Source organism: Protobothrops mucrosquamatus, unplaced genomic scaffold (genome assembly GCF_001527695.2).
Source record: "Protobothrops mucrosquamatus isolate PMUCROS unplaced genomic scaffold, P.Mucros_1.0 scaffold114, whole genome shotgun sequence".
Taxonomy (NCBI): domain Eukaryota; kingdom Metazoa; phylum Chordata; class Lepidosauria; order Squamata; family Viperidae; genus Protobothrops; species Protobothrops mucrosquamatus.
Genome location: NW_015386486.1, coordinates 170,661 through 194,343, shown reverse-complemented (window position 1 = coordinate 194,343; position 23,683 = coordinate 170,661). Strand labels below are relative to the sequence as shown.

General features: G+C 41.5%; 2 protein-coding genes across 2 annotated transcripts in view; both read left to right on the top strand.

Annotated features, from left to right (window-relative positions):
- The first annotated feature begins 866 nt into the window (after positions 1-866).
- CFAP206 (cilia and flagella associated protein 206) lies at positions 867-16,299 on the top strand. Its single transcript, XM_015812854.1, has 13 exons — positions 867-933; positions 1,993-2,101; positions 2,770-2,853; positions 3,811-3,901; positions 6,358-6,546; positions 7,142-7,300; positions 7,880-8,088; positions 8,362-8,481; positions 11,532-11,730; positions 13,158-13,298; positions 14,310-14,503; positions 14,860-15,003; positions 16,034-16,299. Exons 2-13 carry the CDS (start codon positions 1,994-1,996, stop codon positions 16,262-16,264), a joined length of 1,869 nt encoding a protein of 622 aa, XP_015668340.1. The 5' UTR covers positions 867-933; position 1,993; the 3' UTR covers positions 16,265-16,299.
- Positions 16,300-18,415: 2,116 nt separating this feature from the next.
- Positions 18,416-23,683, top strand: part of SLC35A1 (solute carrier family 35 member A1) — a 17,458-nt gene continuing 12,190 nt past the window's right edge. Inside the window, exons 1-2 of the mRNA XM_015812853.2 lie at positions 18,416-18,550; positions 21,638-21,815. Of these exons, the coding sequence (XP_015668339.1) occupies positions 18,535-18,550; positions 21,638-21,815 (194 nt within the window). The 5' untranslated portion in view covers positions 18,416-18,534. The remainder of the gene's footprint in view (positions 18,551-21,637; positions 21,816-23,683) is intronic.

Below are 23,683 nucleotides of genomic sequence, written 5' to 3'. Positions count from 1 at the left end.
TTCTCTCTCTCTCTCTCTCTCTCTCTCTCTCTCTCTCTCTCTCTCTCACACACACACACACACACACACACACACACAGAGGCAATTTTTCTTGGGAGAGGGGGGAAGGAGAGGAAGAGGAAGAAGAAGGAGATGGAGGAGGAGGAGGAGGAGGGGGAGTAGTAGTAGTTTCCATTTAGGATTCCACAAATGAGAGTGTGATTACTTACCTGGAAGTATCCTAGGAAAAGATCTATAATAACTGTACTACCAAGTGCCTGATGACCAGAAGAAGGGAGAGAGTTTCGCTGCCATCTAGTAGTCCTCCGAAGTTTCAAATGGTGCCTCTGCTTAGAGATCCCGAGGGGAATCTTTGACCTCATGCCAAGTCGTTAATTTCACAACATCAAATGTCATTTGGAGGGGTATTTTCAGTATCCATAGCACTTTATAACCATTAAAATGTTAAGAACCGGCTGTGCATCTTCGCGCCTGCAGTTAGTTGACGGAGCTTGTTTACCGCACCTCTAGCTACCTGACACGTGTCTATTAAATGCATATTAGGAACGTGTACAGTCTGCAGCTTAGGACGAAACCGCCAGTCTTTCCCCTCGAAGTGTGAAATGAACACAAGTACCTTGGAATAAAATCAGGCCATTGGTCAGGAAGGTAAAGGATTAAACCCCCCCCCCCCAAATATGAGGGGATTCGGCTGAGATGCCGACTTAGGACGGCGCGGAGAAGGAGAACAGCCATCATCAACCCGGAGAAAGGGCAGAAGACACGGAGAAACTCGTTTAGCCCCGCCCTTCATTCGGGGCTATCTGAAAGGACATTGGCTAGAGTCTGCGGTCTCCATGGAAACGAAGGACTGGTTCACGGATCAACACGCTCCTTGGGAAAGACGGGAGCTCCTGCTGAATAGAAAAGACGGAATAATTGATCGTGGGGAAGGTAGGAGTGGAAAGTAATTCCGCCTGACCTTCCTCGGGGGGGGGGGGATCGTGGTTTCGTCAGAGTGGTTAAAAAAAGAAGAACTTCTGTAAGTGAATAAATAACCCTTAGTTTCCCACCTGTAGATCATCTGAATGCTCCATCTTTGATTTTTCAGGTGGGAAGTTAACAAAGTTGCTGCATTGCACGTATCATGGACTTGGGAGGTGGGCAGTGAGAAGAACGAGAAAGCAGAAAATAAATGGTCTTAATCTACATTGTTAGAAACATCGTGGCATGAAATTGGAAGTGCCGTGCTATAAATTTGTGCATTGTTTTTTTGATTACTAAATCAGAAATCATAATGTTTTGATATTTTAGCGGTGTTCTGGGTGGATACTGTATTGTAAACATCCTACACTAATACTGCAACTGTAGATGAACCGTAAGAATTCATTTGATTAACTCTTTTGGGTTGAGAAATAAGTGATCAAATCTGTTAGTTAAAATTAGTTTTAATTAGTTAACTAGAATTAGTTTTAAAAGCTAGTTGAATGGAGAAAAGGGCATTGGAAGACATGAAGTAAGAGTTAATCTATGGGCAGCACTGATGAAGATCACTTCATCACTTGCTAAGCATCCCTTCACTTGCTTAGGTTGTTGGCCTTCTGCTGATACTGGCAACAACACTACTATTGTGATATGATGCCAGAAATGTTGAAATCACAATGCTGTTGATCCATCTTTCTAGGACTTTGGACAGGTAAACTCCCTCAGCAGTTGGAGATGTAAAAGATTGAGTTGGAAACACGGTGTCTTGCGTGGTACTACAATTCTTAAATTGTCAGAGTATCAAGCCATAGTCTGCTTGGTATGATAAGCTTTATACAACAAACAAGCTCTTTGGGTAGACTTTTCTGATCAGTTTTCTTGATGGCCATTAATAATGCTGGTTTTTTGGCTAGGATATCCTTGAGAGTTTGATAGGTTGGGGGACTTTATATGTGCGGTATTGTCAATAAAAGCAAGTTTGAAAATAGTAATATGACAAATGTCCATCTTCCTTTTTTATTGCCGCAGAATGGCTCACTCTCAAGCTGAAAATGTCATCAAGAATATCATCCGTGAAATAGGGCAAGAATGTGCAATAAACGGACAAAATGTAACAGAAACTCTGGTAGCATTCATGGTAACAGCACAAATAATCAATCTTGTCTATTTAAATTTGGGGTGTTTAACTATTTTTAACTAGAGGTGCCTACGTGGTTTTTGAGTGGTGTGCTCGGACCATATGGAAGACATTAAATTACATAAATGTTTAAATATATTGTTTTTAAAAAGTTAATATTAGTATCCTGAATTCACTAGAGGATAAAGTCCTCTTCATTGAAGATTATGGACCTTAATCTAATATTTGAACCAGTGGGAGTTGGTAGATAGATATTTTCAAATAACTGGCCCAAAGTCATCCATCTGGCTTCTGTGCCAAAGAATAGAATTCATGGCCTCCCAACTTCTAAGCTGAATGTGGCTCTCAGTATGGGGAAATGGTGACAGCCATTTAAAGTTTTCATCATTGAATAAAGAATAAAATATGACACTTACTCCTATCAACCAGTGATGCAATATAGCTTCATCTTTTTTCTGATGATTCTAATCTAGTGGTGAAACCATCATTTATTAATCTTAGACCATGTTACAGTGCAAACATAAAATTACTGCACTGGTGTTGAATCTTGTTAATTTAAATATAAGATTTAAATGTAAAATTTAAATTAGGCATTGCTAAGTACTCTTTAATCCTAAATAAGTGGAAAGAAAACAAATTAATCAGGAAGCTCCTTCATCATTTTATAGGTGAAAGCTGTTGTACTGGATCCAAAGAATGGATTTAATGTGGATAAAACTCTAACAAAGGCTGATGTACAGAAACTGATTCAGGTAAATACCTACTGTGGAACTTATGCAAAAGGATTCTGTTCGATTTTATATATGTCCANGCGCAAGATCAAGAGAATCCTTGACAGATTGTGAAAGAGCTGCACAAAAGAGGAAGCCAGTTTGAGCTACATGAACAAGTGGCCAACCCCCTTCATTATCGACCAAGCAAGTTGCTCTGAAGAAAAATAAAGTTATAAAGAAGACATATGTTGCCTCATGAGCGAACTGGCCCAGCAACATCTGTCACAACTAAGCTAAGAGAAAGAAGAGCAAATATTTGCAGATGACTTCTATGAAAGAAAGAGGGAAGAAGTACAATGTTGCAGTATCATTAAAATTTCTCCTTAAAATAATCTGATATCAATCAGTTATTAGATTATTTTCTAACTATACATTAGAACTATCCCCACTGTTCCTCAGGACCAGGTCTGTCTGTAAAAAATGGAATGAAAATGTGATTAATATGTTACATTCAGTGTTTTCGGCCATAATGCTTTGAATTTAAAAATCATTCTCATACAAATTTCTAAAAATAACTACACAAATCAAGTTTGGGCCTTTTTGACATGTGTGGGACATCCAAAGAATGAAGACATAAATTTCCAAATAAAGTAGAGCTGTTTTAAGGCAGGTGGAACTTGTCTTGCTAGAGGTTTGAGTGTGTTGAAGAACTTAAAAACTTACATGAGATTTTCCTTATAATTCTTGCCTGCTTTAGTAAAAAGAAGGGGCTGATACGTAATAGTAAGAGCACTAATAATAAAATACAATAATACAGTATAACCAGATATAATATATGAGATTTGCCTTATATTTCTATTGGAATGATAGTATTTGATTCCAGTGTATAAATCTTGAGCCAAACGATTAATAAATGTTTCTGTAGCTAGGAAAATACTGTTTTCATCATTTGCAAGGTAGCTTGAAATGACTTATTTCCACAGTGTCTCTTTTCAGCTTTGTGTTGACAGACTTCTTGATGTTAAAAATCCATCCTTGAACACAATTAAGATGCAAGTTTATTTTGATATGAACTATACAAATCGAGGTAAGTGATTTGTGGCAAAGTTGTGTATTGTGAATATATTACTCTGGTACAAGTAGACCTCGAGTCACCACTGCAATCAAACCCAAAATTTCTGTTACTAAGTGAGACATTTGTTAAAGTGAATTTTGCCCCATTTTACAACCTGTCTTGCCCCAGTTGTTAAGTGAATCACTGCAGTTGTTAAGTTAGGAGCACGGTTGTTAAGTGACTCTGGCTTCCCCGATTGACTTTGCTTGTCAGAAGGTCGCAAAAGGGGATCACATGACCCCGAGACACTGCAACCATCATACTGGTAAATATGAGTCAGCTGCCAAGCATCTGAATTTTGATCATGTGACCACAGGGATGCTGCAATGGACATAAGTGTGAAAAATTGTCATAAATCACTTTTTTCAGTGCCGTTGTAACTTTGCAAGGTCACTAAACAAACTGTTGTAAGTCAAGGACTACCTGTAATGCATTCTCATTCATGCTTAGATAAAATTTAGATTTTAATACTGTAGGTCTTCTTACCTAGTAAAACCTTCATTTTTGTTTATCCAAATATTTATAATATTAATAGGGAGAGTAAAAGAGTAAAACTAAATACTGTAATACACAATCACATACACAAATGAAAACAAGGAAGTTAGAAATTAAATGTCTTCAAGATAACCAACCTATACTTTTCTAGTCTTGAAATCCTGAAAACGTTATAAAGGGAAAGGTGTCTCTGTGGGTTTTACTCCATTAGTCATAGTCAATTTTAGGGGGAGATGCTCATCTCCGTTACTTTAAGCCACTGAGCCAGCACTGTCCGAAGACATTTCCACAGTCATGTAGCCAGCATGACACTATGCTGCAGTGCATAGTGAAACATGGTACCTATTTATTTACTTGCATTTACATGTTTTCAAACTGCTACGTTGGCAGGAGCTGAGGCAAGTGATGGGAGCTTACTCCATCACATAGTGGTAAGACTCAAACTGCCAGAGTATAGACCTTCTCTGATCTTTTAAAGCTACTGAACCACCACACCTGAACATCTATCCTTTGTTGTTGTTGTAAGTTGTGAAGTCATGTCCGATCCATCGCAACTCCATGGACAACGTTCTCCAGGCCTTCCTGTCCTCTACCATCTTCTGGAGTCCATTTAAGCTCATGCCTACTGCTTCCGTGACTCCATCCAGCCACCTCATTCTCTGTTGTCCCTTTCTTCTATTGCCCTCAATCTTTCCCAGCATTAGGATCTTCTCCATTGAGTCCTTCCTTCTCATTAGGTGTTCAAAGTATTTGAGTTTCAGCTTCAGGATCTGGCCTTCTAAAGAGCAGTCAGGGTTGATCTCCTCTAGGACTGACTGGTTTGATCTCCTTGCAGTCCAGGGGACTCGCAGGAGTCTTTTCCAGCACCATAGTTCAAAGGCCTCAATTATTTGGTGCTTGGCTTTTCTTATGGTCCAACTTTCACAGCCATACATTGCAACTGAGAAAACCATGGCCTTGACTATACATACTTTTGTTGGCAGGGTGATGTCTCTGCTTTTTAGTATGCTGTCTAGATTTGCCATAGCTTTCCTCCCCAGGAGCAAGCTTCTTTTAATTTCTTGGCTGCAGTCCCCATCTGTGATCTTGGAGTCCAGGAAGATAAAATCTGTCACTACCTCCATTTCTTCCCCATCTATTTGCCAGGAATTGAGAGGGCCGGATGCCATGATTTTGGTTTTCTTAATGTTGAGTTTCAAGCCCACTTTTGCACTCTCCCACATCAAGAGGTTCTTTAGTTCCTCTTCACTTTCTGCCATTAGAGTGGTATCATCTGCATATCTTAGGTTGTTGGTATTTCTCCCGGCAATCTTAATTCCAACTTTTGATTCATCTAGCCCTGCCTTCTCATGATGTGCTCTGCATATAAGTTAAATAGGCAGGGCGACAGTATACAGCCTTGCCGGACTCCTTTCCCAATTTCGAACCAATCAGTGGTTCCGTGTCCAGTTCTCACTGTTGCTTCTTGACCCGCATATAGGTTTCTCAAGAGACAAATAAGATGATCTGGTATTCCCATCTATCTATCCCATCTATCCTTACCAAATTGATAAAACAGACACATTTTATTCCAATGATCCAATAAATTGGTTATCTGTAATTGCCAGTTGTAAAATGTTATTCAGTCTGTTTTAACTCAGGGAGCAACCCTACTGTGTGATTAGGATAATTTGGTAGGATTATAGTAGTATTGTACCAAAATGAATACGTGGGAGGATTTGAGTATGTTACGATATGAGAACTTTTACTTAGCTATACTGTACTGAAAGTACTTTTTGTCTCTCTATTATAGCCCTTTGCTGTCTCTGTGATTTGAATTGAAAGTGTAACTGCAGGAGAGAAAGTCTCTCCGATAAAATCTATCATGACACATTAACTTACAGCTTAATAGTAGAGATGGGAATAGCTTTCAATGGTTTTGTGCTTTCTCTTAGTTGAGTTAATTAAGGAACAGCATCGTGTTCTGGACTCAAGGCTTGCTCCTGTGTGTAGAGAAATTACCGATAATCGAGCTCGTACCCGAGAAGAATTAGAAAGTGTCTATCGAAAGATTGTCAGCTATGTGCTGCTACGCTCCGGCCTTGGATCTCCTACAGACATCAAAGTCATTAGAGAGGCAACTGGTTAGTAAAATGTCCAAATATAACATTATAGCTTTTTAGTAATATTGCCTGCGGTTCCAGAGCCGCGGGTTGCCGACCTGTGTGCTAGGGCGGTTCTCAACCTGTGGGTCGGGACCCCATTTGGGGTCGATCGACCATTTCATGGGGGTCGCCAAGCAAGGCTGTCCGCCATTTTTTTTGTCCGCCATTTTTTTTGTCCGCCATTTTTTCCCCTTTTCTGGCGGGTGCCTTACCTCCCTTGGGCTGGGCCAGCTGGTGGTCGGCCTGCTCCGTCTCTGCCGCTTGCCAGCTATGCCTCGGCTGGCGCAGGGGGCAGAACCACGCATGCGTGGCGCTCCCGGGCAGGGAAAGTCCTCGACTTACGACCGGTTGGGTAGTCCTCGACTTACGACCGGCTTAGTCCTCGATTTACGACCGGTTTAGTCCTCAACTTACGACCGGTTGGGGTCGCGGCATTAAAAAGGTTGAGAACCACTGTGCTAGGCATAGCGTAGAGATGGGAGGTGGTCTGTTTCCAAACGGGCATTACTGTTCTCCCTTGGAAGTCAGTCTTTTTTTCGTGATCTGACTGTTTGCATATTTAATATTTTACCAGCTGCCCTGCAGAGTGTATTTCCTCAAACAGAGCTTGCGGCTTTCCTCTCTCTCAATAAAAAAGAGAAAGAGCAGCAACTGAAAGAACTTACCATGATTGTCACGGGAATTCGATTGTTCAACAAGGACTGTGGGAAAGGCGGCGAAGGCATTGATGACTGTAAGTGAATACATATTTACCAATGTAGCTGCAGAACATACATATCTATCCTACTTTGGAACATGTCAGAAATGTTTCAGGGCTGCTCAGAATTGTTTACAAAACTTCAGGGGAGTTGCTTCAGATGACAATTACCTTTAATTCCCCCCCCCCCAAAAAAAACAATGTTATTTTTCTCTGAATATCCTCCGGAGCAATCTGATCATAATTTTTTCAAAGATCGAAAAATTGGTAGAATATTTCTTATTTGTGTCTAATTGATTTAAAGCATGATCCAAGGAGGTTTGTGGATGTACCTGAAGTCCTTTTGTACATTCACCAATGTGTGATTTTTCTCTTTCACATTTAACCTTTCATGTTGATTGTAGACATTATTGAAGAATCTCCTCAACTTCTGGAGATACGTGAAGCATGTAGGAGGCTATAGAAGAAAGGACTTCTCAAAAGCCCAAGTGTACACCTAAAAAGGGACGGACAGTGCTTTAGCTCTCAGGATAATAATTTAGACCTGGGCATGTGAGGAAAATGTATTTTGCTAATTATAGAAATGAAACGTTGAGGTAAATTGTGTGTCAACAGTGCCGGCGATTCTGAATGAAGCTATCCCAGCAGCCAGCCACCATATAGACATCGAACTGCACGCTTCCCAACAGCTAGCCTACCGATACACGGCCTTAATTGAAATGATGCACCAGAGTCAAAATGGTGAAATAGAACTCAGGGAAACCATGTTGAAAGAAGCACTCTACAATGTCAGACAACATGAAGCTTTCCTCTGCATCATTCTGGTAAGATTCCATTATGTGTTGCAAACTTTCAATGTAGCTAAAACTCTCTTGGTGAAGGGTGGGGAGCAAAATTGGAGATATGGCAAATCACTTTTTAGCTGAAATAAGAATGTACGACATTTAAAAGCTAGCATGTTCTCTCTCTCTCTTTTTTTTTTAAATGAAATGGTCCAGTCTACAAAGTATGTTTTGTTTATTAAGCAACTCGATACAACTTTTATAATTTCCTACAAATTTAATATCTGCCACCTTTAACATACTGTATATTTTCAGTCTGATGTCATCACATGTGCACAAGAAGTTGAAATGATGCAAAAGGAATTTGCAGCGGAGATGGAACAGGTCAACAACATCGTTAAGTCAAAAACAGCAGTGCCCACCTCTCTTGTTTACGTAAGTTTCTGAATTTCTGAAATGATAAGCTTTATTTACCAGTTGATAGATTTACCCAATCTGTCTGGCAAGGTTTTTTGAGTGACACGCAACTTTACTTGGGTAATAGCCTATGTTTAAAAGTTAATTTAAAGCAGAAAACTGTTACCTAAAAGAAGCCGTGTTTGATTTTCTGCTGAATTTCACTCTAAGAATATCTCCCCCCAAAATCTAGCAGTAGTCAGCCAGCATGCCAAGTCTCCGCTTGCCTTTGTGACGCTTTCCCATGTTTGAAAAGTTCTAATGAAATCATTCCCTGTGCCTGTCACTGACTGCCCTGAGGTTGTCATGGGAAAAGGTCCAAGTGAGAGTCTGAGAAATGAACTTTCAATGACATGTTACATTGCATAGCTTGGTACGACATCAGAAAATCACTCACTATTTTGCAATAGTTTTATGCTTTATAATTTCCCTAAAAAAATGTTTTACAGGTGCTTTTGAATAATTGCCATGAAGCATTTTCAGTCTTGCTTAGTGCTTCATCAAGTGTGTCCAATTGGTCGGGTTTTATCCATTTTTAAAAAAAAAATCCAAGGAGCTACAGAAATATCTTCCTTAAATTTAGCATCACTAACCTGGGAAATGTATTCCTCAAATAACTGAATCCAATTCCTGTTTTAGTCATTGCTTTTACTGAGTTTTTCATAAGCCCAAGTTTGATGTGGAAAGGAGAAAGGAAAACTAAAACGTCACATTTTCTGGAGACCTTGCTACAGGAAACTCATCATTATGTGGGACAGGCCCTCGTTCCAGATGGTAAACTGGTGTTTTGTAGCATGCTTTCTTTTAGAAGGGATTCCTATTGTGCTTTTTAGGCAGAGATATCATTTTGGAGGGCTTCCTCCAATCATAAAAAAAGAGAACGGCATATGGTGTGAATCCTCTAAACACATGTTATACAACAAATGTGAGGGGCCCAATTCCCCAGTTCTTATGTTGATTATCCACTTTACAAGCAAAATAAATTTCATAGCATTTTTTGACAAGCTTCGTTCACAAACAAATTTTGTTTCTGATGAATTACACCCTTTTGTAGCATTGCAAATAAGCATTACACCATTACAATCAAATATTTAACTTGAATACAGAGAATATAACTTAAACTGCTTTCATTGTGAGCTCAGCACCAGACCGACAAGGAATTGTTCTGCAGGCAGAGACTGGATTCATATTTAGACATGTCTCAACACAACTCAATCTGTACAGTGTTGTTACAAATTGTTACAAATATGCTAACATAGCTAAATTATAGTACTATAGTATTACTAATTAAACTTACTGGCCTGTATCACTGCTTCCATTTTTATTCAGGTTTTTTGAGTCAATTGTCTTCTAACAACTGTTCCCTTGTTTTCCAGTGGCCTTCTTTGTCCAATTAATCAAGGTTTGGGGCAGGTCATTCAACTCAGGTAGTGCTGTCCAGAGTAGTGACTGATACTCTGGGGGGGTCACGTGACGCCCAAAATCTTACATTGATGTTGGTCTTTTGGGTCCTAATGGCAGTGTTTAATACTTTTGATTACCAGATATTGTTGTCTAGACCAGGGGTAGTCAACCTTGGCTCTTTTATGACTCGTGGACTTCAATTCCCAGAATTCCTGAGCCAGCTTAGCTGGCTCAGGAATTCTGGGAATTAAAGTCCACGAGTCATAAAAGAGCCAAGATTGACTACCCCTGGACTAGATTCTAGTCCCTGAATATAATTGGCTGAGCATTGAATTAGTTCAAGTCTTCTTTGTCTTCCAGTTCTTTTGCAGTGGAGATATCCTTCAGTGATTAGTTCTAGCTCCTGTTTTGTTCATCCTTTATGTTCTTATTTATTTAATTTCAGTTTCTATAGTCATCAACTCCTATATGCTAACTGAAATTAAAAACAACACTAGTCCTTGATTTAAGATGGCAATTGGAACTGAATCTCACGTTGTTAGGCAAGGCCACCATCAGGCCCAAGCCCAAAGATGACACAGAGAAATCCAGTCAAGTTGAGACTCTAGAAAGAGTACAGAGAAGAGCAACAAAGATGATTCGGGGACTGGAGGCCAAAGCATATAAGGAACGGCTGCTGGAATTGGGTATGTCTAGTTTAATGAAGAGAAGGAAGAGGGGGGACATGATAGTAGTGTTCCAATATCTCAGGGGCTGCCATAAAGAAGAGGGAGTCAAGCTATTTTCCAAAGCGCCTGGAGGCAGGACAAGAAGCAACGGGTGGAAACTAAGCAAGGAGAGAAGCAATCTAGAACTAAGGAGAAACTTCCTGACAGTGAGAACAATTAACCAGTGGAACAACCTGCCTCCAGAAGCGGTGAATGCTCTAACACTGGAAGTTTTTAAGAAGAGACTGGACAGCCATTTGTCTGAAATGGTATAGGGTTTCCTGCCTGAGCAGGGGGTTGGACTAGATGACCTTCAAGGTCCCTTCCAACTTTACTACTACTACTACTACTACTACTACTACTACTACTACTACTACTACTACTACTACTATTATTATTATTATTATTATTATTATTATTAAGTCCTATCCTTTATTTGCTTTCCTCTAATGGACAGTATCTTGCCAGACTAAAGCTATAACATTCTAACATCCTAGATATATCTTGTCTGCAGCTTCAATATCTTGCCTTGTGATAAGCTAACTCTGAGTTCTTTTAAGGTGCTTATAGCAAGAGTCACAGATATTCACTTGATGAGTATTGAATCCAGTGGATTTGATAGGGAGGCTGTAACTTTATTGATGCGGGAGGCTCTGTTTGCTTCTTATTTAGATTATTGCAATTGTCTCCTGGCAAATGTTCATGATTCTTATCTCTGTTTCCTGATTGTAATCTAAAACTTGAATCATGTTCTGCATCTTCCATCTTCAGCTCATATTTTGTTACCTGTTGTGGACCCCTGCCTTATAATATACAATGGGCATACAATATAGGTTCTGCATACTTTTGAGAAATGGACAATAAGAGTTTTGCAGCCATAATAGAAACATATTTTTATAGGTATCTTTTTCCTTCTAGCCTGTATTTATTGGACTTTCTAACCTTTGGACCAGTTTTCAAGATGAAATATTGGTGCTCAGTTTCCTCAATAATTTGACCGTCAGTCTCCAGCAGTTCTTAGAAAGCCACACACTTATCTTTCCTGAAGAGTTGATAGTACCTCTTCTTGAAGGCCTTGTTATCAAAACTGATGAAGAAAGGTTACTAAAAAATGCTGGTGAGTGGAAGGAGTAAATAAAAACTTAAGCTGCTACACATTGTTTTAACTGTGAAGTTTGGGGGAAAAAAATGTGGAGTTGAGTCCAGGAACAGCTGCGAGAGCTGGGTGGGGTGAGGGAAACCTGTAAAAGGAGCAGATTTTAGTGGGAGAGTGAGTGAACAGCCTTTGGAAGTGACCAGTGGTGGGTTTCAAATCATTTAACCACTGATTCTCTGCCTTCCCTTCCCTCCGTCTTGGTCGGGCTGGGCTGTTCAGAGGGGGGCAATTCGCCATGATGCAGGACAGCTGGCAGGCTGTGGCTGCTGACGGACACCATCTGCCCCATACGCTCGCTGGCCTCTGTGTGCAGGGGCTGATGGTGTCAGGCAGTAGCTGCCCCTGCCCATGCCTTGACTTGCCCCACGGCAATTGGCACCCCCTCCCTGCCTCGCCTCACCCCGCAGGACGAGCCTCCGGCCTGCCACCCCAGCCGCCAGAGACCCCCTGGATCTCCCCCAACCCTGCCCAGCCCCCACAGATGTCCCTCCCCACGAGCATCATCGAGGTAGCCACTCCCACCCCAGCCACACCCACCCAGTCAGCCACACCCACCTGGCACCCGGCAATAAATAAGTGGGTTTTGGGTTGCAGTTTGGGCACTTGGTCTCTAAAGGGTTCGCCATCACTGTTCTAGAACAAGCACAAACTGTTCTAGATAATGCAGGATCCAATCTGCAACATTATCCTGGGACAGTGTATTCACCTTCATTCATGTTCTAGATGAGTCGTGGTTCAGCAAAAAATAAAACCCTGAAGCTTTTGGTGCTCTTGAGTTTGGGCCAAAAGAAAACCTGTAGGGATCCCATAGTGATTTTACATGTTGCCCCCATCTCTCCCCTCAGCAGCTCCTTGTACAGCACAATATACCAGACTTCCTCTTCCTAGCATATTTTCTTTTTGCCTCCATTCAGTCTTTGCTGCCAGCAGCTCTGCCTAATTTCCTCCAATTTTCTCTCTACTCCCCTCAGCCTCCATTGCTGCAGCTGCCTGTTTCTTAGCTCCGTATATCCCACCAAGCTGCCAACTACCTGGTTTTCCTAATGCTTTTTCTTCCCTTCCTCCATCTCCTTAGTTGCCACTGATGCCAGATCCCACTATTCTGTCTACCTCTATAACCTTATGCCTCCTCCTGATCCACATTTGCAAAAGAGCCTTCTTTTGTTCTGTATCCAGAGAAAATATGTTTTAGTTTGGGCCCAAGCTACTCCAAGCTAGCTGTTCTGCACATGAAATGATTCATGTATGAACTTTATTGTACACATCTCTTTTGAAGACTCAACACACAGAGACACTGATGAGTATATCCCAGGGAATACTACAAGCCCTTAGGTGACCTGTACTGGCTAAGACTTTAATTTGTATTCTTCTTAATCTATTCTTTTTAGATCAGAAAGTAAATCCTGCTGATTTTGTCAAAGAAGAATGGTTCTTTCCAGAAAGTACAATTAATTTTAGCCAACTGCTGCTTCAGTATCATGGTTTTTGTGCATACACGTTTGCTGTTAATGATGGCCTTCTCATCCCAGGTACAATAACTATAGATAATTCTTGTTTTAAATATAATATATTTAAAGATCAGATCATATGAAATGGCTACAAATGGAAGACAATGTTATCTAAGACACTTCTCAGATCCAGTGAATGAAGCATGATAATTGCTTCCTGATGCTATTTGCTGTGCCGCCACATTATACGGCAGACATGCCAAACACAAGGCCCGGGGGCCGAATGCGGCCCGCGAAGTGGTTTCATGTGGCCCGCAAAGCCATCCTGGAAACAGTGAGGGAATGGCCCCCACTGCCTTGGCCTTGGCCCTGGCCCAGGCCAGCTGGGAGCCAATGTACAATTTTGTGGTGGCCATCTATGCTGAAATGCATTCAGTCTTAGCTCCACAAAGCCGTCTGGAAACAGCGAGGAACCAGCCCCTGCCGCATCGGCCCCGCCCCCTGGGTGCAGGCTGGGGAGGTGTCACCCTTTGTGAGGAATGAAGAAATGCACCATTGCCTGGAAGTGGCCAGAAAATGGCCCTCGCCTACTTCACATATCCGGCTTGATGGGCTCTGGGGGAGGGGTTTCGGCAGGCATTGAGGCTGCTCCAGTAGACCATGCCTTGGCACTTGCCCCGGTCCCACCCCCTTCTGCCAGAGACCCTCAGATCTGTCCCACTCCTGCCCACGCCCCCACAGGCACCCTTGACGCAAACGATGTAGAGCTGGCCATGCCCACCCAATAGGCCACACCCACTCCATCCACATCCACCCAGTAGGCCACACCCACCCTGGCCACACCCACCTCCCCCCCGAGGGCAATCGCAATGCTGATGCGGCCCTCAATGAAATTGAGTTTGACACCCCTGTTACACGGTATTAGTTTCTCTCTGTCTTCCTCTTTTCTTCCCCAGGGAGCAGGGGGAACACAATGTAAAATTTGGACTTTTTTTTTTTTTTTTTAAGATTCATGCTTTCTTAATTCAAAAGTTAAGAAAATTATGTTTAGATATATGTATAGTGAATGTTTTTGTGCTTTTAATTTTGTAGGAAATCCTTCTATTGGAGTCTTGAAACATAAGGAGAGATATTATTCTTTTAATTCTAAGGAAGCTGCGTATACTTTTGCCAAGAATCCAGATAAATACATTAGGATGATAGCAGAAAAAGCAAAGGAATGTGCAGAGCTTATTCAGCTGCTTGAGCTTCACCATCAGTTTGAATGCCTGGCTCCTTATTCTCAGGTGCTCCGTTATGTTCTTCAATTATTGATTTAAAAAGGCACTGCTAGAAAACACCTGTTCTAGGAAGCTGAATAGGATATTTCTCAAAGCAAAGGTGGAACTTTGGTGCAGCGGTGATGTCTGCACTATTGGCAGTGTGTTTAGCTCTGCAGATTTCCCAACTTGAAATATGCTAAGCAATCACTTACTGATGTTCTTCTCAGTAATGCTTAATGAGAAGAAAGCAGAGTGAGCCATAATCACCAAAAACATATTCTTAAAAACATCAGATTGAGTTTCTGTGACATTCGTCCAAAAATTAAGGAAAGAGGTTGAGAATAACATTACGTTTATTTTTATTCTTGTTGTTATTCCAGTTTAGAGCTAAAGACAAGCATTTACTGCAACCAATCTCAAAATGTGACAGCAGTACTCAGACTGACACCCACATTTTGCCACCAACAATTGTGAAGAATTATGAATGGAATGAATGGGAGTTGAGGAGAAAAGCCATCAAACTGGTCTGTATCCTAGATTGATAATTGAACTAAAAGGGTTAGAGTTTTTGACCCACAATCTCAGGTAGCCTGTTAATTACTGGAATTCCCAATTTTCCAGTTGAACAAAATATCTAGTTCTGGTAAAACCTGAGATATGAGACACAATATTCAGATTATTTTGTCTAGTTTGTCTTTTTAAAAAAACCAAGCCTATTGGTGTTGTAATCAATAAATTGTAATCAGCCCATGACTGATTATTTGCAAGAAATGTGAACCACAAAGGTTGAGAATAATCACTTATACAGTATGCAGAACAGGCTTTTTATTTATTTATACCCCATGATTGAAATAGTCTCTGCAGCTATGTGAAACTCTGAAGGTTTTATTTCAAGTTTGAAATGTTAATTTTAACAGTGTTTAAGTTCCAGTTTAAAACAATTTTCTGCAAGTTTTCCATAAGATCTGATCTTGTTTGCTCTTATTCTACTTTCATTTTTAACTGTTTTAAAAAAGTAAACCTACTTTTAAATCTTTGTAATGGAAAGGCAGGATATACATTTAATAAATTAACATGGCATAAATTGCCCTTGTTCTTTTTAACATGTAAGAAGAAAGCTATCCTAATTCAAAATGGTACAGTACATTTAGAAGCCAATGAATTCTCAAGAATGAAGTCAATCTTTATTTTTAAACCGGAAACTAGAGAAGATTGAGTGAGGCTCTTGAATCTATATTTACCAGCAGATAATAGTTCAGCTGGAAATTTAATTCATAGACATTTGACTGAATTAAACAGATGCCTGTTCTGCCTTTGCCCTGTCACCATTATAAGAGAAAAGTCTAGACTGTCCCAATCTTAAAACAGATAGAAGTCTTCTCGAAATGATTATTTCCTATTAACAATCTAATTAGTCTAGATCTATTATAGTTATATATCTTCATATATATTAGCTTTCAATTACTGTCATTCTAGCATTAGAAAATATGCAGTGAATCCACATAATTTCAAGAGTGTGATTTTGCTTAGTTGCATATCTTTTTCTGTATTCAGGCTAACTTGCGCCAGAAGCTAACTCACTCAATGCAAACCAACCTCAGTCATATGAGACGAGACAATTGCAGCCAAGTATACTTGTTGAAGGATTCTGGCACACAAACTAAGCGAGAGAACAGTAGCAATGTACCGAAGCCACAGATTTTCCTAGCTGGTCTTCGTGGAGGAACACCCCCAACTACTCGTATGACCAAAGTGAATTTAACTAGAGCTGTTGATGAAACATAAATTTTGTTGTTAAAGTAAAAAACATTTCCATAAATTAAAATATTTAAAAATGTAAACGAGTCTCCTATTTTTTGGTTGGAAGGTTGGACATACATTTCATGAATAGGAACAGGGGAAAAAAAAGCTCCAAATATCAGTAATAAGCTGCAGCACAAATTATTCATGGTCAGACCTGTCCCTCTCTGATAACTTAAATGTATGAAATGATAATTTAATTTTATCAAATATAAACTAAGATACACTGCATCTCATCCATCACACTTAAGCTTATTATTTAATTTTTGAATTTTCAGGCTGCTTATTGTCTTAGATATTCTGCCTTTTCTTCCCATCTCTTGTCTGTGATTGATTAGTTGTTTTTTTTTAAATCCATTTTGTGCACACCTTTTTCATTTCCTCAACCCTCTTCATAGCATTACATAGCTCTAATTGTCTCAGTGGAGTTAGCTGGTAACACTGTTGGTCCTTAGAACAGGACTGCACAAGGGGCACAAGGAAAGGAGCACATTGATAATTGATCACAGGGCACAAAGGAATAATTGGCATACTGATCAGCGATTTGATGATTATCACAGCAGCAGGGCTGGAGTTGGAAGTGTTGGTGTGGCCTGCAGGTGTTGGAAGTGCTTGGCAGTATATCTTTCAGGGCGTGATGGATCCTTTCTGGCGGTGGTGATGTTTGGCAATAGCAAATTTAGAATTTTAAAGAATGCTGATGGGCTGCATGTTGTGCAGGCCAGCCTTAGAGCCTCAGAATGCCACAGTGACTTTATATGTGTATATATTTTATGTTAAATCTCAACCTCAACAATCAATACTCCTATACACAGACATTGTGGGGCAGGAAAGGCACATTAATTAATGTAACAGTAAACTGAAAAAATGCTATCAGCACATGCGTTGCTTAGAGGACATCATTTTTTTATACAGTAGACTGGGAAATAGAAAAATCCTAGAACAAGGCAGTGACAAACTACTTACATATTCTTGCCAAGAAAACTATGAATGTGTTCACGTCATTACTAGGATCCAAATTTGAAGGACTTTACCATGAGGATACAGTCCAAAAGTGACTGGAGTGGGCAGGCAAGAGTTAAAAAGCACAAGAGTTTCACAAAACCCCAAAACTAATTTTAGTTTAACAAAAACCAATGCCTGAGGTATAAACAATCCAACCCATTTTGGTGAGATGAATGACTCACACCGTACTCCAGGAAAGCTTAGTGTATATCTGCCTTAAAGTGCTCCAGAATAGTGTTTCTTAATCTGTTTGCTCTCGGGACCACCTTCCACTTTTAAAAATTATGGAGGACACTGAAAGAGCTTTTGTTTATATGAGTTATATTTATTTATATTGAAAATTAAAACCGATCCATTTGCAGAAAAAATATTCAGTATTAAACCCATTAAATACTAACATATTTTTCATGAAAAAACCCTTATAGTTTTAACAAATAATAATGACAAGAGTGACATTGTTTTACATTTTTGCAAATATCTTCAATATTTGGCTACTAATTTTGATTTAGCGGACCCTTGAGAGTGTCTCCGGTAGCCCCCAGGGATCCTTGGGCTACACTTTAACAAATACTACTCTGAAAGTTGCTTCTTTTTTGGGGGAGAAATCCCGGCTGCAAAAGATAGCCTTGGACAGTGGCACGTCCATCCCAAAACAAAAGACACAAGAAGAGATCAGACCTTCCGCTCGCTCCAGCTCAGTGTTTTTCAAACTTGCCAACCTTAAGACGTGGACTCAAAGGTGCTTTCCCCCCCCAAAAAAAGGGCAACTGGACTTTTGTTCTTCCTTCGGACTTTTCCCAGTTGCTTTTTGAAAAAGCACCTTTGGGAGAACCACGACCTGGGTGACTGAGAATCTCCATAGACACTTAAGAGGTGGATTTCAACTCCCAGAATCCCCTAATTAGCTGGCTGAAGACTACATGATTTGAAATCCTCCTGTCTTAAAGTTGCTAAATTGGACTAGCTGAAGTCTGTCTTTATGTTAAAAATAAGAATTTGCTGGCGTTCTGTCCCTTTAAGGAATAGCCGTGCCAGCATCAATGCCACCTACTTCCTGGAAGAGATGATTGACACCCTCCAAGAACTTCACAAGAAAGCTTCGGTCTGTTTCTCTTTCCGGCGGCAGGATCGGAGCGATGCGTACCGGAACGGACCCTCTAGTTGTCTTGTATAGCTCTCTATGGTAAATTGGGGACTGATTGGCTGGGCGGGCTTATTTGCTCGCCAATTGATTCCTTTTCACGGCTGCTATGGCGCCTCCGAAAGGTAAGCGAATGATCCCGCTGGTGCTCCGATTGCAAAAGCCAGCTTGCTCCGATCGGCTCCGCTTTGAACGCTTGTGCGGAAAGAGAGCGATCCGTTTCACTGGGGCTAATGGTTGGGCAGCCCCACGTGCGGGGAGGGGGGGTGGAGAATTCTAAAAAGGTTTCTCCCCCCAGAATGGAACCCAGCCTGATTATGCCGCGGAGAAGAAGGTTGCTAGTTTCTACAAGGCGCAAGCCGACATCGGTTTGTTGTCACTACATTTCTGCTATCTGTGGATAGCTGTTCCGTTGCACTGTAACAGGTTTTCCCAATCAAAGCTTTTCAGATGTATCGGACTTTTTAATTATGCTGGCTGGGAATGATAGGTTTGGAAGTCCAACATATCTGGTCCCGTCTTGGAAAAAGTGGTCGGAGTGATTTGGTTGGAGTATCTCTCCCTAAGAGCCTTTAGGCACGGGAAAAATACATGCCTTTTAACGTCCCGTCTGTATGGCTAAAACAAGTCTTCAGCGTTGTTGAGAGGACAGTTTGTATGTGCTGTATGGAAATAATGCTTAATTTGTGCAAGTGATGTCCAGATCTAATGACTACTTCTCCCATTCTTGTTTTCAATCAAGTGAACGCATGTTCATGTATCTGTTGTCATTTTGCAATGGTAGTTCTGGTTCTGTTTTTCAGGCGTGATTATACCGAATGTACAAATGATTTATTGTTTACATATGAATTGACCAGGCTGAAATAATAGAATAACATAAGAGCTTAGTTTGGAAGCATATGTGCTAGCTATGGAATGAAATTTTGAGTACCAAATTAGATTTGACATTAGAAATTGTAGAAAATGAAGACAATTTTCACAATGATCTGGACATGTATACAGGAGAAAGAAATACACAAATTGTTCATTGAACTCAGTTCATTGAGAGAACTATGATATGTTTTGCTTTCAAAGATTTGTGCTATGTAAACCCCTAATTTAGATGTACTTCTAATAGCTCTCTGTACTTCTAATAGTTCTCTATGGAAGTGGTTCACATTTTACAGATTCATCCAGTTTCTGGCATGTTCATATGAAGGTTTAATATATATGAAGAAAAGCTTTAGTTTACTAGTAGTTTGGCAAGGTTGTTAATAGTATGGTCAGGTTTTTTTTAAAAAAAACACCTGAATTGACTTTATGAAATATGCAATAAATATGCAATGCTATTTTAAAGTCAAAGATAAATTAGAACATTATATGGTTTTAGCAATAGCACTTAGACTTATATACCATAGTGCTAAACTTGTCTAAGTGGTTTACAGAGCTAGCATATTGCCCCCAACAGTCTGGGTCCTTATTTTGCTGACCTCAGAAGGATGGAAGACTGAGTCAACCTTGAGCAATCAGGATTGAACTGCTGGCAGTGGGCAGGGAGTTAGCCTGCAATACTACGTTCTGTGCCACCACGGCTCTTATACCATTGTATCTCTGAAATTTAATGTTTTAAATAGATAAACAAGTCTTTCTCTTAATTTTATTTAACTACCTTGGCATTTTATTTAACTATCATATATGACACTTTTGCTTATTCTGGAAACAGAATAAGCAATACACCCCCAATAATATGAAAAGTAAGTTTTCTTGTTACTGTTCAAAGGAAGAAAAATGTTTAATGGCACTGTTCACCACCTGGTTGCACTGAATGATACGTGTATCTGCTGCAGATAGTCTCATTGCCACATGTTGAAGCAAATGAGATCTTATCTTTAAAAGATGAACAAAAATTATATGGTTGTAAAGTATAACCTGTAATACCTTGGAGGAATATTTACACAAGGTGGAACTCCCTTGAAAGAATAAATGTTTGAGTGACTGGGAATGAATAGCTATATTAGAATAATGGTATAATGATCTATGTATACAGTGTTGGGGGAATACAAAAAACCTAACTTTGTAGAAGTAAAGCAAAGAATCTAAGGCAGGGGTGTCAAACTGCCGGTCTGCGGGCTGGATGTGTCATGCTGAAACTGTGCCCACCCCAGCTCCAGCAATGGGGAAAAAGTCGAGATATGTTGTGACACGTCTTGTGACATTGCGAGTTTGACACCCCTGATCTAAGGCAAACATCACTAGTCTTCCTTGACAATGAGAGATGGTACCAATTCTAAATCATTACCTGGAACTGGATGCTGCCAGGATTTTTAATTCTTAATTTCTTATATAATTATTAAAACAAAATCATTCGGCACAAAGAAATAAAATTCCAGAAAATTATTGTATCTGAAAAATTGGGTAGAGCTAGATGTATGCAGTAAGTACCCTGCTGTTAATCACTAGAGACATGAGGAAAGCCAGTTGCACACAGCAGCTGGGTGACCTTGGACCAGTCCCTCTTTCTCAACTTAGGAAGGAGACGAGGGCAAGCCACTTCCAAAAAACCTTATCAAGAAAAATTCCAGGGACTAGTTCAGGCAGTTGCCTGAGTCAACAATTACTTAAATTCACCCCCCCCCCCATCCCCACCCCAAAGACATGAAGATCTGAGGCTTTTTGCTCCAGGGCAGTTCACTTTGAACCAGGTCCCCACCCTCTTGTTTTAGGTTGGTTGGCATAGAAGTAAGAGTGAGACACAAAATTGCATCCCTTCCAAATAGGCTATTTAGGTGGGAGATGCCATGGTAATGATCATGGAAAAAAAATAGTGGTTGACCTGTCCTAGACATAAGGAAATGTTGTTTCAGGGCACACTGTGTAACAGGGCTGACCAACCTAACCAATTGTTGTATATGATGCCTGTGAAGATTTGTGTGCACCACCCTCTAATGCAGTGTTTCTGCAACCTGGCAGTTTCCAACTTCCAGAATTCCTCAGCCAGCCATGGAAATTGAAATCCACACATCTTTAGATTGCTACGTTTCAGAAACTCTGCTCTAATGGCTACCAGATATTCCTCTGTAGATGGCTAGCTGTCATCATTGCTGGGGTACCTAGAATTCTCCCCCCCCCCTGTGTATTTAAGATCAAGATTATTCATGTGGACTTATTTGTGACTGTTGAAGGTGGAGTTTTAACTCTTATATTTGACAGAAGGATCCTTTTTCCTCCCCCAGAAAATGTCAGCCTACTTTTTAAGTTGTACTGCTTGACGGTGATGACCTTAGTGGCTGCAACATATACAGTAGCATTGCGATATACAAGAACAACTGGAGCAATTCTGTACTTTTCATCCACAGCTGTTTGTATTACAGAAGTTATCAAATTATTCCTAAGTTTGGGCATCTTAGCAAAGTAAGTATGAACGCTGGTGAGGAGAGTCAGATGCTAAATTTACTTGCTCTTTTCTGATTTATTTTCTTCCTTTAAAAAAACCCCTCCCATAGTTCCTGTTATGATTCATATGTACTGTATTAGATTTGCTACTTTAAGTAGAAGATTATTTTCAAAGCAAACAAAAATATTCTGGATTGAGTTTTTGTTCTAGATTTTTTTTTCTCCCAACAGCTTAATAAATAGATGTCACTACTCAAATACTTGTCCATTGTTCTGGCTAAAGGCCAGAAAGTTAGTGTGAATTAAATTCTGAAACTTGGGCCAAAGTGATTTGGTGCAGGCATGATTCTTCGCAAACATTCAAAAAGATCCTGTATTTTTGCTAGAGGGCATTTAAAGATTAGCAGTTTGTTCATGCTGTTATTCCTCAATTATGACTTCCTTAGAGCTTTTGAACAAGGCAAATGTAGAGTTCATGTAACAAAAAGAACCTGAAAACAGTCTCAACAAATTTATAACTTTTTGTCTTTATTTAGTAGTACTTTAGGACTGCTTTTGAATTTGTAGCATATTGTACTATGCTGCCTTTGTGGCACACATAGACTGCTAGTCATGACAATATTTAGACAACAATAATAATTGTCCTCTTGCTATGATATGTTACCATCTGATGCTTAGATACATCATATAAGTACAAACTCTCCTGGTTTTCTTTCTCTGTGTATTCTGTGTTTTGTAAGGAGTAGCTTTCGTCAGCATTTTACTCTCTAGGGCAGGCATGTCCAAAGTCCGGCCCGCGGGCCATTTGCGGCCCGCGGACCGGTTTAATCCGGCCCGCTAAGAGCCCTCCCTGCTCTATTTAAATGCGGCCCTCCCACACTTGTCCAGCGGCCCTCCCACACTTGGCCATTTTGTATTGGTTATAGGCCGCTCCTCGGGGGTCACGTCCTCGTGCCGCTGCCGCTTGAGCGGAGGGTCTGGCCACCCGCCGGGAGCCGCAGCTGCGACGCGCCCGCCCGCGAGGCATTCTTCCGTCGCCTCGCCGGCTTTCCCGGCTAAAGAACCACTCTCGCAAGGCCGTCTTCGACCGTCTCGACGGCAGATAAAATGGCCGCGCGCCGAGGCTGAGAGACCTGCTCCTGCCGCTCAGAAACCCCAGGGCGCCTGCGCCCGCCCGCCCACGAGGCATTCTTCCGTCGCCTCACCGGCTTTCCCGGCTAAAGAACCGCTGCCTCAACTCACCGGTGCAGCCGTGCGCGCGAGGTGGAGAAGAGGGACGGACGGACGGATGAGGCAAGGGAGACGCGCCCTGAGGGATGCCCGACAGCAGCAGCGGCCGCTTCCTCCGCCTCCTTAGCCAGCGCTCCCGCCGTCCTGCCCTGTGGCCACTTCCAGGCTGCTTCCCCCCCCTCGCCTCAGCCGAGGCGAGGGAGACGCGCCCTGAGGGATGCCTGACAGCAGCAGCAGCGGCGGCCGCTTCCTCCGCCTCCTTAGCCAGCGCTCCCGCCGTCCTGCCCTGTGGCCACTTCCAGGCTGCTTCCCCCCCCTCGCCTCAGCCGAGGCGAGGGAGACGCGCCCTGAGGGATGCCCGGCAGCAGCAGCAGCGGCAGCCGCTTCCTCCGCCTCCTCAGCCAGCGCTCCCGCCGTCCTGCCCTGCGGGCACTTCCAGGCTGCTTCCCCCCCCCTTGCCTCAGCCGAGGCGAGGGAGACGCGCCCTGAGGGATGCCCGGCAGCAGCAGCAGCGGCGGCCGCTTCCTCCGCCTCCTCAGCCAGCGCTCCCGCCGTCCTGCCCGTTTGGCTGAGGACGCAATGGGGCCGCCGCCACTGGAGCCGCTGCCTCCTGTTCTGCTCCCCCTCCCTGCTTGTTCGGCTGAAGATGCGATGGG